Source organism: Pogonomyrmex barbatus, unplaced genomic scaffold (assembly GCF_055798465.1).
Source record: "Pogonomyrmex barbatus isolate J1 unplaced genomic scaffold, ASM5579846v1 scaffold8, whole genome shotgun sequence".
NCBI lineage: Eukaryota > Metazoa > Arthropoda > Insecta > Hymenoptera > Formicidae > Pogonomyrmex > Pogonomyrmex barbatus.
In genome coordinates this window covers 5,773,089-5,797,755 of record NW_028297182.1, presented here as the reverse complement: position 1 = coordinate 5,797,755, position 24,667 = coordinate 5,773,089, and the positions used below count along the sequence as shown (strand labels likewise).

General features: G+C 39.1%; 1 protein-coding gene across 5 annotated transcripts; it reads left to right on the top strand.

The window, feature by feature from the left end:
• The first annotated feature begins 2,129 nt into the window (after positions 1–2,129).
• LOC105422768 (uncharacterized) lies at positions 2,130–23,276 on the top strand. 5 transcript variants are annotated; one of them, XM_089084323.1, is made up of 18 exons: positions 2,130–2,733; positions 4,800–5,239; positions 7,049–7,362; positions 8,234–8,646; positions 8,818–9,159; positions 9,258–9,402; positions 9,475–9,883; positions 10,076–10,171; positions 10,880–11,252; positions 11,640–11,852; positions 12,010–12,546; positions 12,745–13,044; positions 14,237–14,534; positions 15,410–15,676; positions 19,344–19,762; positions 20,028–20,231; positions 20,430–20,776; positions 20,952–23,276. In XM_089084323.1, the coding sequence occupies exons 1-18, from the start codon at positions 2,554–2,556 to the stop codon at positions 21,001–21,003; spliced, it is 5,349 nt and encodes a 1,782-aa protein (XP_088940449.1). In that variant the 5' UTR covers positions 2,130–2,553; the 3' UTR covers positions 21,004–23,276. The 5 variants fall into 5 exon arrangements, with proteins under 5 accessions (XP_088940449.1, XP_088940450.1, XP_011630577.2 ...); XM_011632275.3 differs by having other exon boundaries at positions 2,133–2,733; positions 20,046–20,231; XM_089084324.1 differs by lacking the exon at positions 10,076–10,171.
• Positions 23,277–24,667: the final 1,391 nt, after the last annotated feature.

Genomic DNA, 24,667 nt, shown 5'->3' with positions numbered 1-24,667 from the left:
TGTACCAAAATATATAAAAATATTATGTAAATATTTTTAATTTAAATTATAAGATGTATTTCTAATAAACTTGTTTCTATGCTTTATATATATATATATATATATATATATATATATATATATATAAAACACATACATGTAATAATTATGAAATCAAAATGCCAGTATCCTTTTGATCTGCCGGTATATATGAAATCTGCATCGATTTTACAGAGACACATTATACATTTGTCATACGTGCGACCTCTCTACATCAGTCAAGGAACTATAAATACATGTAGAGAATGTTTCAAAAGATTTACATAATTTATAAATTATCATATATAAACATATAATGATACGTAATATGCAAATACAGAATATTATATACAAAATTTATTGTTAAAGGTAATTCTGATCAACAAGATTTCTTATTTAGAAATCAAATTCAACAACAGTGTTTATTAAATTAATGCATAGTTTACGAGAAATTTATAAATAAATAAATAAATATTAAATTTAATTAATTTAATTAATATCAAATATATCTGTTACATAGAACATATAAATATACATAGATATACATATGTGAGAGTAAAAGATTTAGTAAATAATTAAGGAAACTTAAGGATAATTCATTAAAAAAGAGACAACCGAATTAAAATTTAATTAAGTGATTAAGATCATGCCAATCGATCAAAAAAACACTCGGTCACGTGAATTTCGCAGAATAGTTCCGGTCCCGTAACAAAGAGGGTGATGGCGAGAGGATGTGCAGGAGCTCCATCTGGTCTCGACGTGATTCTTCTTCTCCTTCTTTCTACCTTTTCCCCTCTTGCCTTCTTTCTTTCTCTCCTTCTTTTCCTCATAATCGTAGACGTCGGTACTTCCGCGCGCATGTACACCGTAGGCGTCGCAGCTTTAAGGACGGCGCCCGTCTATGACGTCATATTTGTTTCATTCCTCCGTGCCAACACGCGTCCGGCTTGTCTTTTCAATATTGCAACTGTGTCATCTCGTTTATCTCGCTCCCTCTACCCTTACCGCTGCTACCCTCTTTTCCCGCGCTCCTCTCATTCACCGCTGTGACGTGCTAGTTCTACCAGTATGTTTAACATGTCGCTTTTTTATCTTCCCTCTCAGCTAATGCCATTGTCCCATATGCACACGTGCCCGCAACGGAACGATCCTCCTTATTCATTTCCTGGTTTACCTTTCATTCCGCGACAGCGTAGTTAACTTGGGGTACTGTTTACCTAATTATTTATTATCATCATGTTTTAACACTAGGACAATTAATACGGTGGCAACTAGACATATTTATATAATTAAGGACAAATAAATAGGCTAATGCGTAATAATACAGATAGGAAAAAAATTGAATCACTTTACAATCGTAAATATTTTAAATTAACAACGGATATTGCATGATTATAGATCAATTTTTGTATATTATAAATATTGTAAATTAATACAGATTAATTAATCTCCAATTACTTTTGATTAATACATTTAATGCCTTTGACAATTTTGAACAACACGAAAAAAAACGTTTCTCACTCAGACTGTGAACATTTTATTGGCTAAAAGGGATCATAGATCTTCACATAGATCTAGGCGAGAATAAGATAATCTTTTGTCGTTATTTAACTTGATAGAACTGAAGAGTTCACCGCCATATGAAAATAATCAGGAAAGAACTATTTATACAACGATATTTATCCTATCGGCATTCAACAAGACATGGATAAATATCACGGTATTAATATGCCAGAGTAGCATGGGGAACGTGTCGTGCAGGCTCACAAAGCGAATGCACGAGTCAAGAGTAAGGGACGTTACAAATATTCCCACCGCGTCAGCTTACCCTCCCCCCCCCCCCCCGTCATCATCATGGCCCTCTTTTGCCGCGAACATCCGCTATGATTTCCCCTCGTTTCAATTTCTCCCACGCTTCCACTCCCTCCATTCATCCCCCTCCCATCTGCGTGGCCCTTCGTCGGCGCTTCCTCCACCCTGTCTCTGCCCGTATCTACCCTCCTCGTATCACGCGCTCTTCCTCGCACCAGCTCGCGCACCCCCGGTCGGTCCTCTTCCAACCCACCTCGAGAGAGCTCGTCATCCCTCGCGTTCTCTCGCGAGGACCACCGAGACGCGTCGCTTCGGTCGTGCCCGACGTATGCCAACGTCGTCGTGGTGGCCGTCACCATCGCCGCTGTCGCGCTCATCGTTGTCGGATCGCCAGGAGTCTGCCGACGACAGATTACCGCGAGTCCGTCTTTGGCGCGAGTGTCGCGTAACAGGACATTGTCGGGGTGGTGGACTCCGTCGTCCCGCTCGCGCGAGGGACCATGCAGGTCCCGCGGGCGCGAGACGCGCCGACGAGATAGTCTACGAGGAGGCTGGCTGGCTCTCGGGGACCCCTCGGCTCAGCCCTGGGGCGCCGAGAGTAGGACAATTTCTCTCGTTCGAGAGAGAAAAAGCGGGGTAGATCGATAGGGCCAGCTGGTGTGCGTGCGTTCGCAGCCGTTTTCGCAGCCAGTCGGTGCGACCTAGCGCGGGGTGCGGCCCAGGATGGTGAAGGCACCGAGTGCGACACCCGCCGGACCACCGGCGGGTGTTAGGAGGATCCATCCCGGCCCCGAGATCGCCATGAACCCGAGGAATCTGCCCACGGCCTCCGCGAGCATGCCGCCTGCTATGCGGGGAGATGCCAATGCTGTCGGCAGAACGACACCCGTTTATCATCCCCAGGTACCACCCGAGATCCCAGTTTCGGTGATAGGCACCACAGGTTTATGCGTAGGAAGAGAACGTGATGTATCGTCCGACCGCTGGAGCTCGCGGCTCGGTTAAGCTGTACGGCCGTTTACCAAAAACAACATCCGTCTTGTTCGTTTGCGACACTTCTTCACTTTTATTTACTCTAAAGATGAAGCGTTATTATAAATAACGGCAGATAAGTAGACCGATACGATATAAACAAATAGACAGATGTGAGATGTATGCCGAAAGCTTTAACGCAATCCTTCCAACATCTCGCGCTTTTGCTCACGATTTTAATTCACGATTTATGAGATTGCTATTAATATAGCGCAGAGCCAAATATTTAGAATTTGATTTATTGCAGTATACACGATAGCTAGAAACATGACAACATTCATTTATATATATATATATATATATATATATGTGTGTGTGTGTGTGTATTACGTAACACAACACATATTAAAAGAAACAAACTTTTTACGGTATGCAAATTTCATTTTATATTTCTCTTCCCTTCTCTCATAATGCAAATAACATTATACTTAAAAAGATTATTATGGTTATATATTTAACAACTAAATTTATACATAAAATATTCCAATAATGAACAAATAAATACACTTACGAAAATTATGATCTTTTAATTAATTTTGAGGAAAAAATTCTCGATGTAATGTGCTTTTCTTTCTATACCTTTCGATTTTTATTCGTATATATATATACATTTATTATATTATTATTAAATAAGTACACAGTAATTCTTATTTATCATACTATTCACAAATTTTCCTTAATTAATTTTAAAAAAATGCTAATATCGTGATGAGAGTAATAATGATTAACTTTTCTTCTCATAAAAGCTTTTTTTCCTCATAATATTATTAATTTTCTCATTCTTGAAGAGTAAGGACGTTGTTCGCGCTTCAAAATCCTGCGGCCATATGTAGGTCAGTCTCCTCGAGAGAAATGTTCTTCGTTCGGCGATGACGGAAACCGTTTTTCCGCGTCCACCTCGTTGATCTTCACTAAACAGAGAACAATCCAAACGAATCTTGTTACCGGAAACTGATAATACGATAGACGTTAGATGGCTACAATGCCATCACCACCAGTGCCGCGGTAGCAGAAGATAACGGAACTCCATGCTTAGGAAAGGAATAATGCAAGAACGGTAATGAAGTCCGGGAAATTACAGAAGTTTAATGTAGCGACTATTGCGATTTCCGATAACGTAGCTCGGCACAATGAGTCGTACATAGCTATGGAACTTCAATGAATGAAGCAGTTTACCGTAGTCGATCGAAGACCGATACAATTTTTAACTGCCCCGCGGAAGACAATACTTCCCCCGCACGCTCGCTTTGTTTTCTCATTTTTTTTTACAAGAAGTTTTAACATCTATAACAAATGATATTTTAAAACCATTGTTTTGAATATTGAATATCACGTTTCCAGCAGGTATTTCCTGGAAATTTAATATTACCGATAAATTTCTTGCATTTCTTGAAAGATTTTGCCTGTCGGAATCGGAAATAATATTGATAATCAATATTCTGTAATTTAAATTTTAATCGTCATCATAGGATAAAGCGAGAGAGCTGAATATAAAAACTTCATAATATAATTGTAATTTTAATAATTGATAAAATCAAAGGGGAGAGATCCGCATAAAAATACTTTCAGCAAATTCATTCCATTCGGAGAATTTTCCTAATAATATTTGCGATTAATCTTCAAGTATTTTTCCCAGATACGTTAGTTTCTCGTCCCGAAAGACCTTGGTCCTTTTGTCCTAATTTTCAGCGTAAGATTACATTCAATCCTCGGCAAGCGGTATCGTCGAAAGCACTACCGCCTATCAGCAAGTAGCTGTACAAATCGTCGGTAGATTCGCGCATGATGTGATTCCTCTGATATATCTACTCCTATCACATATCTCCTATCACGTAGATCGCACTGTGCGTCAATCAACGTCCGCCATCCGTCGGAATCCGTTCTCGTCTACGTTTCCGGAGAGGGGGGGTGTGTGTAATCGCGCCTGTTTGCGACAGGTGGACGTCTCGACGCAGGTGGACCTCCACGGCGGCTTCGGCGGTCCTGGCGGCGTTATGGACTCCTGGGATCGTCGGGCGACGCCGTTGTACTCGCGCGAGGACATCAAGGAGCAGTACTGCATCACCAGCCGGCAGTTGGACGCCGTCGAGAAGTCCGGCGGCGGCTTCTTCGGGTGCCTGTCGACGAGGGGACCGTCCCCGTGCAGCTCCACCAGGAATTCCATCCTGTCGGCGTGCGTGCGTAGCGTCCCCAGCGACGAGAACCTCTGCGACGCACCCTATCCCCGGAGGCCCCTCCAAATTATGTATCGTCAGCCTTACCCGACCTACTCCCGCGGTCTGTCGCGGTACGATCTCGAGGACGAGGCGGAGTGGATCGAAAGTTCCTACTTCAGACGGCGCCCGAGATCGTTTTGCACCGTGCCCGATCCGAAGAGGTGAGTTAAAACGGATCGAGTTCTCGACGATCGTCCTCTTTCTCATCCTAAATTCATCAAAAAGTTCAGAATCGTGAATTTAAATAAGTAAGAGAGAGAGAGAGAGAGAGAGAGAGAGAGAGAGAGAGAGAATTTGTATTTCAAAGAGCCGATGGCGGTGTATTCGTTAATTGCCGGATATTGTAATATTTAAATCTATGATTCTCCGAGAGCATTGTAAATAAAAGCATATAACCGTAAATTTACAGTTACATTAATAAACGCGATTTATGAACATATGTATTTTTTTTTTTTTTAATAAAATACGATTTGATTAATTTTATTAAGTACAGCAATTAATCGACTCGAGTCACGATATACCTGCAAGATCGACACCCGCGAAAAGCGATATTACCTCCGACTATTTGGCAGCCCAAGTGCCTCGGATATTTGGGGCAAATTACTCCGTCGAGACGCGTTCAGAATGTATCTACTAATCGATTTACCGGTAAAGACTTTACTAACATAATTGATCGAAAGGCGTGTCGCAGTGCAAATATGCAAACGACGAGCGTGCAAGGCAGTCTAGCGGTAAAAAGTTTTGTACCTTTGTGCAAAAGATAAAAAGATTGAAAATATATAAAACTAATTTAGATTATATGTCATATTGATTTTATGTTATATTGATTGTTTGAAAGAAATAAATCGTTTTAGAAGAGATGAGCAATTTCGTTAGAAACAATCGATCATTGTGGGTTTTTAATGAAAAATCTGTAAAACGAGATGAACTTTTCAACGTAGTCGATGTAACCAAAAAATCATATTTGGAAATTTATCTTTATGCTTGCATTGATCCAAGCGTTTCTTATGGGTTTACATAGATCTTATAAAAACGTTATTTAAATAGCGCACGGTGTTCCATCGACTGTTACGTGTAAAGCCTTCTGTCTCCTCAGAGTGTAGCGTAGTGTCTAGGGTTGGGTTTATTTCTGATTAGCATGAGTGCTGCACCGCCCCTTTATCAGCCTTTTAAGGTCAACGGAAAGCGGTCGATTAAAAAATTATGGTTGCGCGCAAAATCGCATGTGCATGTGCGGAATATGCGGAAAAAAGTCTGGAGCTGATAGATAATAGTGTGATCACATAAATATAGCTTCGTGCTAACGATCTTATTTTAAGTTTATTAATTTTTCTGTTTATTCATTTATTTTTCGCACGATCATTTTACGATAAAAAATAAATTAACTTGCAAATTATGCAGTACCGTCATATTTTAAAATTAATACATACATGCTTACGTAAAAGGGTCATCTACTTTTCTATGACGATGAATGACATACTGTCATTCTGTTTCCCTCACAATATCCATGACACAATCGTAAATCGAATGTATTTATAACAGTATCTACATATGTATATGTATATACGATAATCACTTGATATTTTCCATTTAAAGTGCATTAAATTTCCATCATTAATAAAGATATCTATTTATTTCAAAGTTATGCACCTCAATATTTAACAAGCATATTTTTATATAATATTTGAAAAACTTTTTAGTTTTAAGTGTTATATATTAGTTATATTAATTTTATGATAATTAAATGGCTTTTAATAAAGATTAAAATTATGATATAATATGTAAGACAATTATGATATAATATGTAAGACAATAATAAATTTAATTAAAAACATCATATTTATATAAGAGTATCCACCTCTTCGTTAACATTAATCGAGATATTCTCGATAAATAAGTAAGTAGTACAAATCAACGATTAATGATATTATACTTTGATGAGTATTTTTTTTTTATATATCGCGATATAGGTATACTTGGGTCCCAGAAGATGAAGAATCCATGAAGTTGGAAGGTCCGCGACCAGTATTACCACCTGTACCTCCTCCTCCAGGCACCATCACGACGATCCAAATATCGCAAGCTCCAAAGGCAAAGCACGTGAGCTTTGCGAGATCGCACACGCTCACGTCGTTTGAAGTTCCAAGAAGTATAAGCCCCCCGAGGCCACATAATCCAGAACGTCTTATTGACTCGCAGCCGACTATGCAGAATACTATACTGCCTTCGTCCTTGCCCTTAGTACATCCTTATCCCGGTGTTGAGCCACGTGTCCTCGTACTTGGTAAGTAGTATATTTTAATGACTGAATAGTTCCTCATATACGTACAAATACGAAATAGGCATACAAATTGTATATATACATGGACATACAAAAATATATCAATCATAAAGTTGTAAAGAAAATATTACTTGGTTGGTGCGATAAAAAAATATATTATTAATTTATCGAGAATTTAATTTGAGATATGCATTCCGTGCATACTGTGCAGCAACTGTGCACGGATAAGTCAAGTCGTCTTGCTATTTTGATCCCAAGCCAAATATCATAGATTATGTGGGGAAAGTAGTTAAAGCTATTTACTCGCGGCCAGCTTGACGGTAAAGTTCGCTATAAGCTAGATCAACATGGATCAAAGAACTATCATCTGATAAAAATGCTTTAAAATAAGCAAGCGATAAATTGCAAAGGAAATTTTTTATCACTATATATCAAATTATTATAAAATATCATATTAAAAAAAAAATATCAAAATAATACACATTCACTATTCGCTAAACTTTATTTTAATTTAACTTCTCTTATTTTTCTTTACCGATTTAAAATTAATTTTTTTTTTTTTTTTTTTTACAAAATTTATATAAAAGATATTTACAGATTTTTTTGTTTATATGTTCATTTTAATAAGACGCTATTTTTATACGGAAACATTAATTGTATTTTATTATTATAGGTATTTAAAATACTAAAGAATTTATTAATTGATTGATTAATTGAAAAACCAATTGGAATTTATTTGAAGTTAATTAAATTTTATTTAAAACAACTTTTTGTAAGCCTTTTTGTAACGAATATCGATAAATTATTTTGCAGTTTACAAATATTGAACTACGCCGTGTAGTTTGGTCGACTTCTAGCGATTTATTTGTTCCAGAGAAACCACCTAAACGTGGCGCCATGAAAACTCAAGCGACGCAGACCGAGATCCCGGCGATGTTTCGTGGTCGTGTACTTCCGGTGACTCTCAGTCCCAGAACTATCCACCGCGTTAAAATGGTTTCGCAAGGTGCTCAAACGAATGGCGTTTTCAACGGGAGAAAATTGACCAAAAGTTACTCGGAAGCCGGACAGTTAGGTACGCCGCTTGGTAGCGGCCAGGCTGGTACACCAGCGAAAGAAGAAACCGAACACGAACCACTTCACAGGACACAAAGTGAAGAACCACCGAGGTCGCCTTTTCTTATTTCAACAACACCACCACTACCACTTCCTTCTATCACCACCGCCACCGTTGTTGTTGAAGAAACCTTACCAAACGGAGACATCGCAATCGTTCCCGTCGATGTTGTAAATATTTTTACATAAATTGTTATGATTTACGAAGAGTTGTAATTTGCTAAAAATCAAGTGTAAAATTCACATTTTTTTTCATTTGATTTGGACAGCATCGATATAGTAAACCATTTTATAAGTTATTATAATTAAAATAAGAAATCATCCATTCTATGTTCGTTTCAGTGTCGTCCACATCGTAAATCTCTTGATATAGACGACCAGGAGATTTTTATAAATTTCAAACCGGCACCGGTGTCACCAGATGCTCGGGCGCTTCTCAGCCGGATTTCTGAGCCCACCCGTAGATTCCTTCCTCTTCAGAAGACCTTCTCCGATGGCGAAATCCGTGTCGAGAGACGCGAACTCATTGGAGAAAGTAGCGAGCCGAGTTATCCTCACACCTGCAGAAGGAATCAGCAGGATTCTTGGGGCAGAACTGTCAGAACACCCGTCCAATTTTCCTCGACACCTGAGGATCTGTCCTTATTACGAAGTTTGTCGCCTCATGAGGATCATCACGAAGAGGTAAATATACTTCTAATATACTTCAAGGTATATTTTACAAAGAGAAGTACATCCGAAAGTATTAACAAAAATCTTGATTAATTAATCGTACCTTTTAGGAGTTCCATGAAAATCTAATACGTCGAGGTCTATTTCGAAAAAGAAGCGTATCCCTCGAGGATGGTGTACAAGGTCTATCGTCAGACGATTTCATGCTTCCTAGGTCACTTCCAACCTCACCGACATCGCCAACCGCAGCAGCAAGTACGTAGCGTAACGCGATATTCGCAATCACGTTGCATTATGAGACATCTCTTAAAATACATATTTTTTTAGCGACACGAAGGATTGCGCAGACCCCGAAGGACGATTCGTTGCCTACCTGCGCCTTACTGCACACCGCGGTTTGCCCGACCGGGTACAGCACCGGGGCCGGCGTCGCCGGCACCAGCGTCATCGGCCAGATGACTTCTCCGTTTGCCTCGAGTGACTCTTTAACGAACGACGTGACCAGGGACCACAGCGATGGAATATGGAACGAGTCGCAAGCGACGGTTCTCCAAGCTGACTCGTTAGCTTTACTGACGCCGTCCTCGAGGAGGAGACATCTCCTACTTTTGCAACATCAACAACGTTCCTCGATGGACACCGAGGCTCTGGACGTAGAAGACGAGGTGGAACCTTGTCCGCCGAGTCCGAGAATACGTCTGGAACCAGCCACTCCGGTGCAACCCATCACACCAAGGTGGTCACTAATGATTTTTTTTAAAAAAGTTTTGTGATGAGGGACGTTAAAGTCATTAGGTATATATATATATATATATATATATATATATACACACAAAGCGTATCTGATATTCTGAAAAGATCTTAAGAGAGATTTTTATATCGGTCTTCCGTTGCCTATTACGTCACTTATAGGAAATACTTTTTACAGACGTTCTTACAGAATACAAGATCTGTTACCGGTACAGTTTCAACAAATTTACTACAATGATGTATCCACAACAGCACATTTTTATGCGTATGATATGTAAGGCTACAATATATTTTGATCTGGTTTTTCATAGTAGTTCCTCAAATTTTGAACTCGGCATTTTTCACGAATCATCCCAAGAACAATCATATCAGAGTAATTTAATCTGAAATTGTACACTTAAATGAATATATATTCCTGCATGCAATACAAATAGAATGATAAATAACAATTTCAATAATTGATATTACTTTTTCTGTATAAAATTAATATAAATTAATATAAATTATAAATTACTAAATATTTATATTATATTGAATAGTTGAGTTCACATAATTTCAAAAAATATATGAGAGGCAGGATGATTATAACATTTTTAAAATCATAATTATAAATTTGTAAATATTCCTTTTTTTATTTCCTATCAATCATTATTCTAATTAACATATATTTGTTTGTCGATTTTTTATTTTGTATTTGTATGCGTAATAAAATGCTTAAAAAGACTGCATTGTAATCTCCCAATATCACAATGTACATAACGGACGCGTGTTTAGGGACTTTGTAACAACAAAGAGATTACTCTTCGTATTCCTTTTTTTAAAATAAAGTGTTATCGCCAATGTATATATCTTCCTCTAAAGTAACAGTTAATGTATATAATGTTCATCCCACAATATTGAAGTTAACAGCCTGCTTTCTCTCGAATCCCCTTCGCCATACATTTCGATTAAAGTTTATATCTTTTTTTCTTTTTCTCCCCAGTATCGAATCTCTTTCCGCGAGTAATGGCCGGCCGAGAAGCGGATTACGCCGTGCGAGTCCATGTCCGCCGTTGTCTCAGCCCCAGTCGCAGTCGTCCAGCGAGTTCGGTCTGAGCCTGGCGAGAACCGACTCGGGCGGCCGCACGAACACCGATATCTCCGAGACCTCCGAGGATTACGTCACTGCCAATACTTCTACGGAAACCGGGACCACTACAGGCACATCCGCCACGACCAGTTCCTGGTCGAGGCCACCGCAGACGTCCAGCGCCGCGGCGTCGGCAGCGTCGGCGCCCGCTTCGACCACCGCGACCGCCGCGGAGGGCAGTTCCTTCGAAAGCGCAAGCTCGATTTATAGTCTGGCGAGGAGCGAGGTAAATCTTCTTCAATTTACAAAATTCACTTACATTCACAACTTCAATTCACTTTAATCTTGCTCCTCGCGACAAATGGCCGAAGGAGGGAATTATTTCAGTTGAGCAATTTTTAGATATAAATATAACGTAAGATAGTTATCTTAAAATTAATTTCCTTTTATAATTTCTTCATCTTAACCTTTTGCCACCTTTAGCAAGTTTTTAAAAATTAGAAAATTGAAAGATGAATTTAAGATTTTATAACCTTCAATTTATATTATTAATCTAATTTTAATTTTGATTTTCTTCAAAGTAAAATTCAGTTAAAATTAATCGGGCAACAGAATTTTGTTGCATCGGAAAGGAGATTTTGATTAAAATTGTATTCGCGTTTCATGCCGTCAGGCTGTTGTCGAGGAGCCGTGTAGTCCGCCGCCGATCTTAGAGGAAGCGGAAATCGCATTTGGATTAGAATTACCTCCGCCGTCAATGAGGTCTAGCAGCAGCAGTAGTTCGGGTAGCTACGACCTAAAAGATGCGATGACGGATCCGAACAATGATTTAGAACAAGTCGCACCACGCAGCGGGCATACCTCCGAAACCGAATTAGATCGAGAAGTAAGTTTGCAAAATTTTTCTTAAAACTTATAAAAAAATTTAACTTGTTTAACAGTCAAATTTTTCTGTAGCTCTAAAAAAATATGAAATAAATATGAGATAAGATATAAAATATTTTTTTGTTGGTTACAAAGGATCTGTCTTTTTACTTTGATAGGAGGGTCATCGATCGTCGTCCGGAGGTTACGCCGAGTCGCCGCCTGACGTTCGCATGTGGAGCGAAGAGGAACGCCGTCGAAAGAAGAAAACCTTCAGCTTGGACTTTCTCGGAACCACGTCGAGCAATGTCGAGTCGGAGCATCCCGCGGAGCCGACATATTCGGAAAACGTCGAGGTCAGTCCGACGCCCAGTCATCGTCACAGGTCGCGTAGCAAGCCGGCGTCGGCTCGGAGTCCTCATCGAAATAACAGAAAACGGGACTCCGCGCAACGGGACTCGGCGCAGCTGCAGCAACAGCAACAGCAGATACTCAGAAGTCCTCAGAAGGAGGAATGGCGAATGGAGCAAACCGAGGACGGTCCACATGCGCCAACGTCCGACGACTCGAGCTGCAGTCATCATTATCACATGCATCATCATCATCACCATCATATGCATCGGGAGGGTGCGGAAGGCGCGAGGCATCGTCGGACGAGGGAAAGTCCGAGGAGGAAGACCAGTGGTTACATTTCTACCAGGAGACGTAGCAATGAGGTAAACACGCCCGATGATTGTCAATCTGGTCAAAATTTTTGCTTTTTCATTAACAAAAAGAAAGTACTTTCTTTTCTTCTCTATATATTTAATTTTGTTAATTTTTTTTTTTTTATATATATATATATTTTGTTACATTATTATTTTGTTAAATTTTTATATATATTTTGTTACATTGTAAATAATTTTGCTTTGCAGGATAAGAACGCGGCGTTAACGGGCAGTTTACCGCGAAGAAAGTCCCGCGTTGCGGACGACATAGTCTGTTCCAGTCGCCTGAGTCCTGGTCGTTATCAGCGTAGCCCAGGGCACAATGGTCAGCGAGCCCTCGTCGTGGAAGCGCAAAGTCCAGAGGCGAGACTAAAAGCACTGTCGGCGGAATCGTTGAGATCCGTCAGTCCGGGCAGCGACAATGTCTTTTACAGCGAGAGCGCCGATCAGCCTTGCGTCTCCGTCGCCGCTTTGGATGCCGCCCACTGTCATCATTGCGGCAGAGAGGTGATCTAATATTATTTATCATGCATTATTCATTTATTTTCCACTTTAATCCTTTGCTTCGGGATGACTTCTTTGCGAAAGCAATATTATTTCTCCGTTAGAAGCGTGCTCTTTAAAAGGAACGTTCAATTTCACTTTGGATCTTTTTAATTTTTAATTTCTGAATGTTTTCGTACGGCATTAATAATGTATTTACAAGAGCTATTTTAGATTGTCAAACGGAAAGAGGAAACTTTGAGCGCAAAGAATGAAGATTTAATTTATTTCTTGCTTATGAAAGCTTTTGAGCAATTTTTTTAAAGTAAAAATTACATATATATATATATATATATATATATATATAGAATTAATAGCGTTTTGCAGCTTACCGTAGTTTTAAAATAAAATTCATTGCGAGTAAAAAATACACGAAGCATTATTATTTAATTTGTGCAACTTTTGAGTAACATGATTAAGAGAATTATTTCATTATTATTTCCTTGAAACTTTGCTGTTTAGAATTGTTGTAATAGCTTCTAAGTAATTGTCTTTAAAAGTTGCATTTCTCGTAGTTTATTAATTTAAGCATTAATTATAAAAATAATTTTCTGCTTGATATATTGAGTTGTAGATGAATAGCGTATCGAGATAATATGTAGACTTTATAGTCTCCCCCTTTAAATTGATATTCATCAATATATTATCTATTACAAGTATTATTTTCAAGAAACAATTATATTACAAATAAAAAAATTTATATTAAAGATAAAAGTACTTACACAATTCACATAATTTTTAAATAACAAAAAATTATGTGAATTGTGTAAGTACTTTTATCTTTAATATAAATTTTTTTATTTGTAATATAATTGTTTGTTACTTTTTCGTATCGCATTACTAATAAAAATATCAATCTATATGCTATCCTTTTTATATGTCATAAAATAAAATACGTTTTATATTTCTTTTACACGTTTGTTTTTATTAGATATCCATCATGTAAAGATTAAAATAAATAAAAATGTGTAGAGATTGAGAACTTTTTATAAGCTGTAAGCATCTATACATTTCTATCAATTTCCAATCGCTCGATCGCACGAAGAGCGATTACAAGATTAAATACGAATGCAAAGTAGAACTTCTTTCTATTTATCTGTCCATCTATCTGCCTTCTTTCTCTATCGTGTGTGCCCTCCTGTTGCTTCATCCTGAGGTGTCGGAAGAGATCGTTCGACCACCGGCAGGTTTTGCGGACTCTCCAGAAGGATACAGAACGTCTTCCAAGCACGTTACAGGACATCGATTGTACAAGAAGTTCGACAAGAGGTACAGATCTGAAGATCGAGGGGATCGTAGACATCGTCGTAGCAGTGCTGCCGGTAGATCGGATATTCGAGCCAAATCGGAGGAGAGAGCCACCCCACGACCAGGAAGCAGAGGTTCAATCGATGACACAGATCGAAGAAGGCTGCAAGCTCGAAGTACTGATGCCAGCATGGAAATTCTTACAGGTACGTTAACACTTTACCTGCCTCTCAAAAATTACAATATTTTCTTAAAATGCCTCTTATCTTTTTTTTTTTTTAATTTTTTTAAATGAGCATATTTTATGAAAAGATAGCAAAAAATTGTTCAAACGAGACGGAGTATGAATGCTATATTATTTTTTGTCACTGCCTTGCGAGATAAAACTTCCTAAAATTAAAGTTTTTTTCTCATTTTTTTGAAATTATCCTTCTAGATTTCATAATCTGTGGAAAAAAGACAATATAAGAAATAATGACTATTTTAATTAATACGGATTTAAATGTGAATTAAAATTTAAATTCAAAATGTCATATTTGCATAAAAAAACTGCTTAAAAACTTGAAAAAGGATATAAAGCATCATAACATTATTAAAAATATTCTAAGAAGTCTTAAAGACAATGTAATATCTTAAAAATGTCTTAAAAGCGATTTAAGACATATTTTAAACAAGCATTATTCGAGGATTATTTTATTGAAATCAAAAGTATGATAAGCTTATTACGGCAAAGGGTACGTCCCAGAGAAAACTGAATTAATAACGAGATAGCCAGCCCCTTCCAGTCGCCATGAACTAGAAAGATCTGTTAAGCGGCTGCTGAATATGCCACGGTCGACTTAATAGACTCGTTACAGTCAGTTTGTTAAAAACACAAAGATAAAAAAATTAAATATTTATATATCACTCTTGAGACTAAATTATACTTTATTCAAATATTTTTTTATTTATTTTTTTTTTTTTTAAATAATATTAAATTCCAGATTCTTTGTCTTTATAAAACTGTAAATTAAGATAAGAAAATAAAGACGTATTAAACATTTAGTGCGAATAATATATTTGTCATTTTTCTTAATGATAGGAAGAGAAGATGAGGATACTTACGTGGAACCGTACTTAAGCAGTGAATGGATTTATATCGGGGATCTCGAAGAGAGTCACGTATGGAGAAGGCCTGACAGCAGAGATGGTGACGACGACGAGTGCGTCCATAAGAAGCGACGAGACTCTCAAGAATCCACGGAGAGCGAGAAGAAATTCACGAAGAGATATGAGGTGGCCACGCATAGGATGGTACATCGAAAAAGCAGCGGTGAGATGTACAAGAGGATACAAACAAAATGTTTTGGTAAGTCAAATATAAAAAAAAAATTTTTTTTGGTATTTCGAAGTAGCTTCAATTTTTCTTATATTCTCCCTCCCTCTCTCCTCTTGTATATTATTTTAATTTCATGATCATTAATAACACATATATACAAAAATATAAAATCTTACAAAACTGAGAAGAAATATTATAAGGAATGATATGATGAAATATAGAAAAAAAAAAAAATCTTGCGAAATCTGTTGAGAGAAATGACAGAAGATAAAACGATTTTCTATCTCAATGATTATAATTTAGAACTGCATAAATCCTTGTAAACTTTTAGATGTTGATCATTTAAGTGCAAATTAATTAGCTCAATCGTTAATCACGATTTCATCGGTGCAACTGTTCTATAATCGTTCGTGTCTATGTTAGAAGTTTTTAAGCCGCATTCCAAAATCTCTACGTTGTGAGATCATTCGACGGATGACGTCCGACGCGGCACAAACGAGCCGCTTCAACGCCGATTCACGCATCGCTGAAGAATGTTCTTAAATCGTCTCGCGAAAGCGTTCTGCGATAGATCTGCCGACGAGACGGAGAGTTTAGATAGCGAGTTAAAACGAGGGCGAGATGAAGCGAGAAGAAGATGCAGAGAAAGAAGGAAGGAGGAGAAAGAAGAAAAAGAGGGTGACAGAAATGGCACGAGACAAGGGAGATAAACAAATAAATTATACTGTCAGAATGTTGAGGAAATAAAATTTATCTGACATAGTTTCTCTAAAGATAGTTAGGGATTTATACAAAATAATGAAGCTTAAAGCGAATATCTTTATAAAAATGAGAAATAATACAGTAAAGTATTACAACAATGACACGCATAAAATGTGTGTGTAAAATGAACGCTCTTACGAATATTTAAATTTCAAAGAGAGAGAGAGAGAGAGAGAGAGAGAGAGAGAGAGAGAGAGAGAGAGAGAGAGAGAGAGAGAGAGAGAGAGCGAGGAGGTAGGGACGGAAAGTGAGATTAAGAGGACAAGAGAAAAAGAGAAAAGAATTAGGTCATGTCAACAAATAGAAAAAGGTACGGGTAAAGGGAGAAAGGTGGGTGCGGAGGGAGAGAGGCGTTCTTCCCGATTCTTTAAATATAAGCGCCGCGTAATACTCCGCTGTCTAAATATAATCCACCCGACGAGCAGCCGTCGAGCGAGACGTTAGGTCCGGCTCGTTCGTGGCGGAGAAGGAAGACGAAGTTAGGGGAGAAGTGATTTGTGCCCGCGCGAAGACGACGGAGAAGTGCAGCGGCGCTCGCGAACCAGGCGAGTATACGGCTGGGCTGTACGGGGTTGAGGGGGGGATCGGCGGGGCGGTGACTCGAAGAAGGAGTTTTTGGCTGGCAGTCAGTGGGTCAGGGCGCCGAGTCGCATTCCACGAGGCCGCTGGTTCGAAGCATCGTCTTCGCGAATCCACCGCGATTTTCGCGAGTGTACACGCGCGAGCTCATCGAACGCGAACGCTCCCGTCTTCTAAACGGAAGTTGCTGGTGAAAAAAGGGTGGAGAAAAAATTCCCCTCGATAACGCGAAGAAAGAGGAGACATTGCTCCCGGGCAATAAATCTCCCTCGAGTTTGTTCCCATTGACAAACGACAATGGTGTGCAACTGCGCGGGTTCCGAGTGCACGACGGAAGTGGACAAGGACGTGACATTGAAGCAAGCTCTGGAGGAGCTGCTTAAGTGCATGCTCAGAGTTTGGTGTAGGGAGGGTCAAGCTCTGGCGAGATTTGGAGCGACGACGACAGGTAACGGGTTAACGATTAAGGAATTTTATTTTCACGGATAGAAAGGAAATAAAAATTTTCGGAGATAAAAATGAAGATATCTATTAGTGTAGTGAATGACACTTTCGTTAATGTTAATTATTTGATATGTTTTAATTTTCCTGATCATCAGACTCGTCAAAATTGAAACTTTGCAATATTTAAATCATGCTTGCAAATTTATTAAATCAATAAGATTGATAATATTTAACTAAACGTTTATATATCCCTTTCATACTTGTAAATAGAAAAATAGTTTTTTTCTTTTAAACAAAATCATTAAATTATTTTATAATTTCAGTTATCCTTTACCCTCGCGACACTTAATCATAATTATGACGCTCACTAAAGTATTACAACTGCTTGGAGACTACAGAGTTAATCTGTATTTATAGTCTAATTTCTATTCATGAAACAGTGTCTGGCGCCCAATTAACGACGACATAAATATTTATAGCACGTTAGCTTACATTCCGATGTATATATATATATATATAAAAATTAAAAGATGTACACGATCGAATGTTGGCCAAGAATCTTCGAGACATAGTTCGTGAATGTCTCAATCGGTCCTCCTCCCCGTCATTAAATACGCGCATCTAATATAGCACACGTATCGTAAGGGAATCTAATCCATTGATAAAACGTGACATTACTGACATTTATGTGGCATTATTAATGCCCTGACATTTTTTTTCTAATCGGGCTTAAGTGGATCAAAGCGTCCGCATAGACGGACGTACGAGGGGTGAAACCTGGGGGTGCATGGGGTGTGTATACTACACACCACCGTTGTCATCATCGTCTCTATGTATATCCCGCATACCTCGGCAGTGCTTACGATGCCGTGTATGATGAACTTCGCGCGCACGATCAAGTCGCGCTTTTTCCCAACGTCTTTCACGTTCATGATCAAAGCGGGGACTAAAACGGGTGTGGAGCCTGCATAGGCGCAAAAATAAAAGCGGCACGACAGCGGCGTGACGGCGAGCGGAGTCACCTCTGTATATTACGAAGGAGAAAAGGTCTGGGCTCTAAATATGCTCGATTACGTTTGTAGCTCGCGCCGCTGACGCGGCGCCTCCCGTCTTTTTGCGTAGCTCGTCTACGTCGCGTGCCATCGCCGATCCATTTTTCTTCCGCTTCGCTCTTTTCCGATCTAGAACGACCGATTTACTTGCCCGATTGTGCTCGCGTGGACATAATCGTGTCGCACTATTCTCGTGGTCTATGAAACGCCGGTCGATACTACGTAACGTGGCTATAAAGCGCGAGGCTTAACAATTTACCATTCCTCCGCCCCTCCCCCCTCCCCTTCCCCTCTCTCTTTCTCTTATTGCGTATAATTCCCTTTGTTCGCATATAAACGTTTCTCGTCTAAATATAATCCGTCTAATGGATTTGGATTTGCATGTTAAATACTAAGAGGAATTAAAATGCGTTATAATTTTTCACAAGTCTTATATTTCAACAGGTGAAATCATGGCAAAGAGAACATAACGTTTTCTTCTGTAGATGTAAATATAAAAAAATTATAACATATTATAAAAATGAAAAAATTGTATGAGGATTATAAAATAGATACGGTAATCTGAGATCAAATCAAGAGTCAAGTTTTTTTTTTTAGTTTTACATATGAAAGTATTAAATAAATTAAGATAATTAAATTAAGATAATAAAAAAAATTGTTAAGGAGATCTAAATTTATCGTACTGTAATGATGAATGTAATGAATAATATATATTTATAATTTAAATTTGTTATTTTAATTTCTATATAATCTAAGATTTATTAAAAACATATAAAAAGAAATGAATTTTGCCGGTTGGAAAGAATGTCGCGATAAAGAGCCCTAACTAAAAAGCCGTGAACTATGCTTAATGTTTACAGAAAGCGACAAGAGGGTAATTGTGAAACGCGAGGCTGGCGGCGAGTTCGGATTCCGCATTCATGGCTCCAAGCCCGTTGTGGTTTCCGCGATCGAGCCAGACGCGCCCGCGGAGAGTTCCGGTCTCGAGATTGGCGACATCATCATATCGGTGAACGGCAGAAGCGTCATGGACGCCACCCACTCGGAGGTCGTGAAAATGGCGCACTCCGGCCCGGACGTTCTCGAGCTAGAAGTGGCAAGGACCTGCAACGTATTGGCACCGCGCGTTACGCGCACCGGAATGAAGGAGAGCGCTGAAGAGGCACCGCTCTACTCGGGATATTTGTGGAGGAAATCCACGTCGAGCACGGAGAAGTGGGTTCGACGATGGTTCGCTCTCCGTCGCGACAACTGCCTGTACTGCTATAAGACTGACTTGGTAAATATAAATTAAATCACTTCCAACTCTGAAAAGCATAAGCGGAACTTATAGCGCGTAACAATACCTGCAAATCTCTACATAAAGAATCTCTATGAATTAATACATGGACAGGAGCAATCTCAAATAGATAGATTTTTGAACTTTTTATTTAAAAGTGAAAAAAACGAGATTTGAAAACTAAATAACAATAAGATTTGAAAACTAAAAAATAGAGATCGTTGAGGTGAAAAATAATAATAATAATAATCAGTTTCTTCTTAAGATGTATTTATCGCAACAGGATTCGCAACCGGTGGGAGCGGTAATGCTTCTCAAGTACGACGTGGAGCAGACGCCTGAATTGAGAGCGCATAGTTTTGCGATAAAGAAAAAAGGTGCTCCGACATTACGATTGGCGGCTGATACCGAAGAAGCGGCGGCTCGATGGACCATGGTTATACGCGAAGCTGTCGAGAGGAACAATCAGGTATACAAAGCTAGTCGCGTGCTGTCAGTCCAATTTTGCCTATTTTAAACTTTAAAATAAATTAGTATTCAAATATCCCGCTATATGAATACATATTCGTTTATGTACAATTGTTTTAAATATTTTGTATTTATCCTTTCTAATTTTTTTTAGCTAAAAATTGCTTTTGTTTAAGTGGCTACTCCATATTTTTTTCAGATTGACACTTGGCTGGATTCCTCGTTAAGAATGAGGGAGATGGCCGCGTGCGCTATTCAGAGGCCAGATTGTTTCGGGTATTTGAACAAACAGCAAGAACATGCGCGAAGAACGTCCTCGCCCACCGGCTGGTCCAGACGGTATTGCGTGCTGAAGGACGCGGCGTTGTATTTCTATGATGACGCCAACGCCGAGAAAGCATTCGGCGTGGCGTGTCTGCACGGCTTCAGGGTAAATAGCAACCCTCCGAGTTCCGGCGGCAGGAAGCACGCTTTCGAGTTGGCACCGCCAGATCCCACGCAAAGGAGCTATGTCTTCGCTACTGAATCAGAAATGGATAAGAAACGGTAAAGCATAAACAGAGTTAAATAATAAGTCTGGTAATCGGTATTCGTTTCCTTGCAAACGGATACCCTTAATTCTTCCCTCTCATAAAAATTCATTTAATTAATTAAAAAGATTTAGTTTTATTTAACGCTACCACGCACGTCCACCGCAAATAACGTTCTATTATCATTCTAGGTGGGTGAACGCCCTCGAATATTCGATTGATCGATGGATAAAAGTAGGTTGATGCGAAATAATCCGCCCTACGACGAATCCAACGAGTCGCAGTAGCGAAGATCGTCCAAGGAAATCCTCGTCCGTATCCGTTTCCGGTTCCTAACACGTTGTGGATTATTCGCGACGATCGTCGTTGTTACCTCGACGATCATCACACGCTCGTGGATGTTGCCAAGATTCTTTCATTTCAACGACATTATTAAATCTCATCGTCTCATGATCATCCTTGTAACTGCTGATTAACAGTGACGTTACGTTAAATTGTTCAAATAAAAGTTAACGCTAAAACAAAGTAACTTGTGTTCCATTTTGTACGATCGCCGTCATTTTGTCGGAATTGTTTATCAGCAGTGATGCGATTTCATTGAACGTCGAGAAACAATCCAAATCCAAAATATATAATATTGATGAGTTCAATTGAGAGAATGATCAAGTTATTTCACGTTTGTATTTTGTTGTTTGTATTTTTTTTTATCATATAATAAACATGGAGATCATATTCGTATTTTTAATCCATCGAAATCGGAACTCATCAAAATTATATTTCAAAATTCATATGTTTCGAAATTTGATTTAGATACGAATTTTCAGATTTCATCGTCGAGCTTCATTTAACCCCGCACTCCTGTCCATTGTATATCTTATCGTCAGCATCACGCTCTGTGAATTATGATCAAAATGTGGCTGTAAAATAATAAATTATAAAGAAATTGAAATCTTTTAAAAAATTTTAAGTATTATAGCACAATCAGTTCGCGATAATCTTGGCAAAGAATCTCGTCTAAGAAGGCTCTTTGAATTTGTCGCTGAAATTCTAACGCACATGAAGATAATTTCACAAGGGGAATAGAGGATATCTTTAAAAGGAACAAAACAGTTCGTAGAATCGATTAATGTCCGATTCCATCAACGTAGATTTACTTTAATCTCGGTTTAACTTGCTCTCCATCTTTTTCTAATTCTTAAAACTAGAAAAAGAGGAAGAGTAAGTTGAAGAGATATTAAAGTTAATCTATATTAGTGGAATCGGGCATACATGTAAAGGCGAAAAAAAAAAAAAGATAAGAGAAAATTCTAGAAATCGTACGTGTACGTGCATATATAGCAATAGTCATGCGTATGCGGCACATGTGGAATTGCCAATTAATTATATCGCTATTCTTACCAATGCCAATATTTATAACAAACGAAATGACTTGCTCGTAAGAACGAGAGAAACGGGAGAATCGCGTGTATGCGAACGTGTTTAGATTGGGCGACACATACCATTGACTACTATGCGATGAAGACAAAAATAGAAGATATCGCACGTATCTGTCAAAAATGTTTTTTTGTGTACAGTAAAAGAATATGTGAGGAGGATCGGCATACATTTTAACGAGAAGATAACCCTATCTCAGGTTCAGAGACCGATCCTGTCCGCTCCTTATATATATAGGGTGTTCCTAAATTATCGGCATTTTAAAGAGAAATCATATTGATTGAAGAGATTGATATTTACGCGATTTTTTTCAATGTATCACATTTTGCGACTTTGTAGAAATATTAGAAAATGTTAACTTTTATTTTATTCTAAACGCTTAAAAAATCAAAAATTTAATTACAACAAATTAATTTATCATATCAAGTCTATTTCATATAGAAAATTTGAAAACATGCGGCAACTCACAATTTTTTAAAAAAGTAACTAAGTGCCGACAATCTAGAAACACTCCTGTAATATTTTTAAAAAACTTTTCATTCTTAAACTTTCCTTGGACTGTATATAGCGCATGAAAATTATATATAAACTTGTTTCCTTTTTTAGACATATTTTTATTAGCATATACTGTGTTTTATTCATGTATTGATAAAGAAAAATGTTGAAAACATGTTAATAAAAATGACAGCGGGATGACGGTGCGGGATTCTCAATATGTCAATATGTCAATCCTGCGTATGCGAGAAAGGGATGGTGGATATAAAATTAAGCGGACAGGACAAAGCGCGCGCTATCATCGCGATGGCGTAGCGCTGAATTTAATAGCGTCTTTTCGATGAGCACAACACCGTCGCAAACACGAAGAGGCAGCGGACAGAAAAAACAGGAAGAAGATTCAGGCGCGAAGAACAAGGCACACACCGGCGATCTCGTCGTTACGAGGTACATTGTTTCACGGTCGGCGCGTCGACTAGGGTGTATTAGGGGAAAAAAGAGAAAAAAAAACGAAAGTTTGTATAAATCGAAAGGAGCCTGGTCAACCGCTCAAAATTTCAGATAATAAAATAGAAAATTTAATACAATATTTTGCTGTGAGATATTTACGTCACTCTCTGATTGTGTTAAGTTTTATAATCTTCCTCCTTCGTAGCCAATAATTAAATAATTAAATAATCTAGAGCAAGATAAAAAAATACTTGACGTCACCTCAATGTTATTTCGTACACTCATGTTGTACCGATATCCTCGTTAGTGATACAAGTAACATACATTTAAAAAAATATACGATACTTTATTGAATCACATTAATTAAAACAACGCGGTGAAACAAAAATAGTTTCAACAACGACATCGAAACGATTTCCGTTTCGCATCGTACGGAGCTCGCCGTGGCGAGCGAGAATCATCATCGGGAGTTATGATTAAGACCCGACGTGGCGGCACGATCGAAGGGCACGATCGATCGAATGCACATCCCCGCCCGCGCGCGCGCGCGCGCGCGCACGGAGTCGACGGTAACCGTTGAACGAATAGCTGAAAAGCCGAGATCTCAATTACGATGATCGCAATGAAATATCGCGAGCGAGATTTTTAAGTGCGGCGCGGCGCATCGCCCGGCGATGCGCGCAAGATAAATTTGGGGCCTTGCTTGGGGCGCGTTGCGCGCTTCGTCCGCGGCTGGACCGGTGGTATCCGTTTGATAGCAGATAGCAGCCCGAACGATGCTGGTATGTTCTCATTACGCGTCGTGTAGGTATGCGGCGGCCGGCCCGTGTTCTTCGTACTTCGAGGCCTGCGCGCGCTCCACACGTCCTCTCCTCGCATCTCGCTCGTCTTCTGCGTCCGTTGCGCTTACATTCACGGCGCGTTCAACATCGCTCTTCTCTCTCTCTCTCTCTCTCTCTCTCTCTCTCTCTCTCTCTCTCTCTCTCTCTGTCTCTTCTCTCTCTCTTTTTCTCTTTCTTTCTCTCTTTAGCTTTCTCCTCTTTGCCGGCAAGTCGTCGCACCGCGTCTATAAAATGGAGTTTCTATTTCCACAAGTCCCTTCCACGATTCATGACGAACGTAATGCGATTAGATTAGAAAGAGAGAAAGAGAGAGGGAGAGAGAGAGAGAGAGAGAGAATTGTGCGATGGCTGTAACATAGATAATTATCCCAGGAACACACCTCGTATTACTGGCTCGCGCGTCTACCCGTTCGAAATTCCATGGTGATTCGACGTATTCGGTGGAATCCTCACTTAAATGCTCGCCGTCTCTCTTGGTACCACTTCCATCTTTCGTTCTGTCTTCTAGCGTGATGGTGATCTCGATGACGTTGCTGTGGGCATCGCGCTGTTGCGGCCGCACCACGGCGTGTTGGTGATGACGACGGTGGTAGTGGTGGAGGTGACGGTGGTGGTTGTGGTGGTAGTGATGGTGAGATTGTGAGCTTGGTAGTGATGGAATGAATCGGCGAGGTAAGAGGAGAGGG

Bases quoted from the DNA above. Each gene is read 5' to 3' on its own strand.
- LOC105422768 (XM_089084323.1), top strand. From the start codon at position 2,554: ATGGTGAAGGCACCGAGTGCGACACCCGCCGGACCACCGGCGGGTGTT. The intron at 9,160-9,257 runs GTAAATATACTT...CGTACCTTTTAG, and splicing joins ATGAGGATCATCACGAAGAG to GAGTTCCATGAAAATCTAAT. The intron at 14,535-15,409 runs GTACGTTAACAC...TCTTAATGATAG, and splicing joins CAGCATGGAAATTCTTACAG to GAAGAGAAGATGAGGATACT.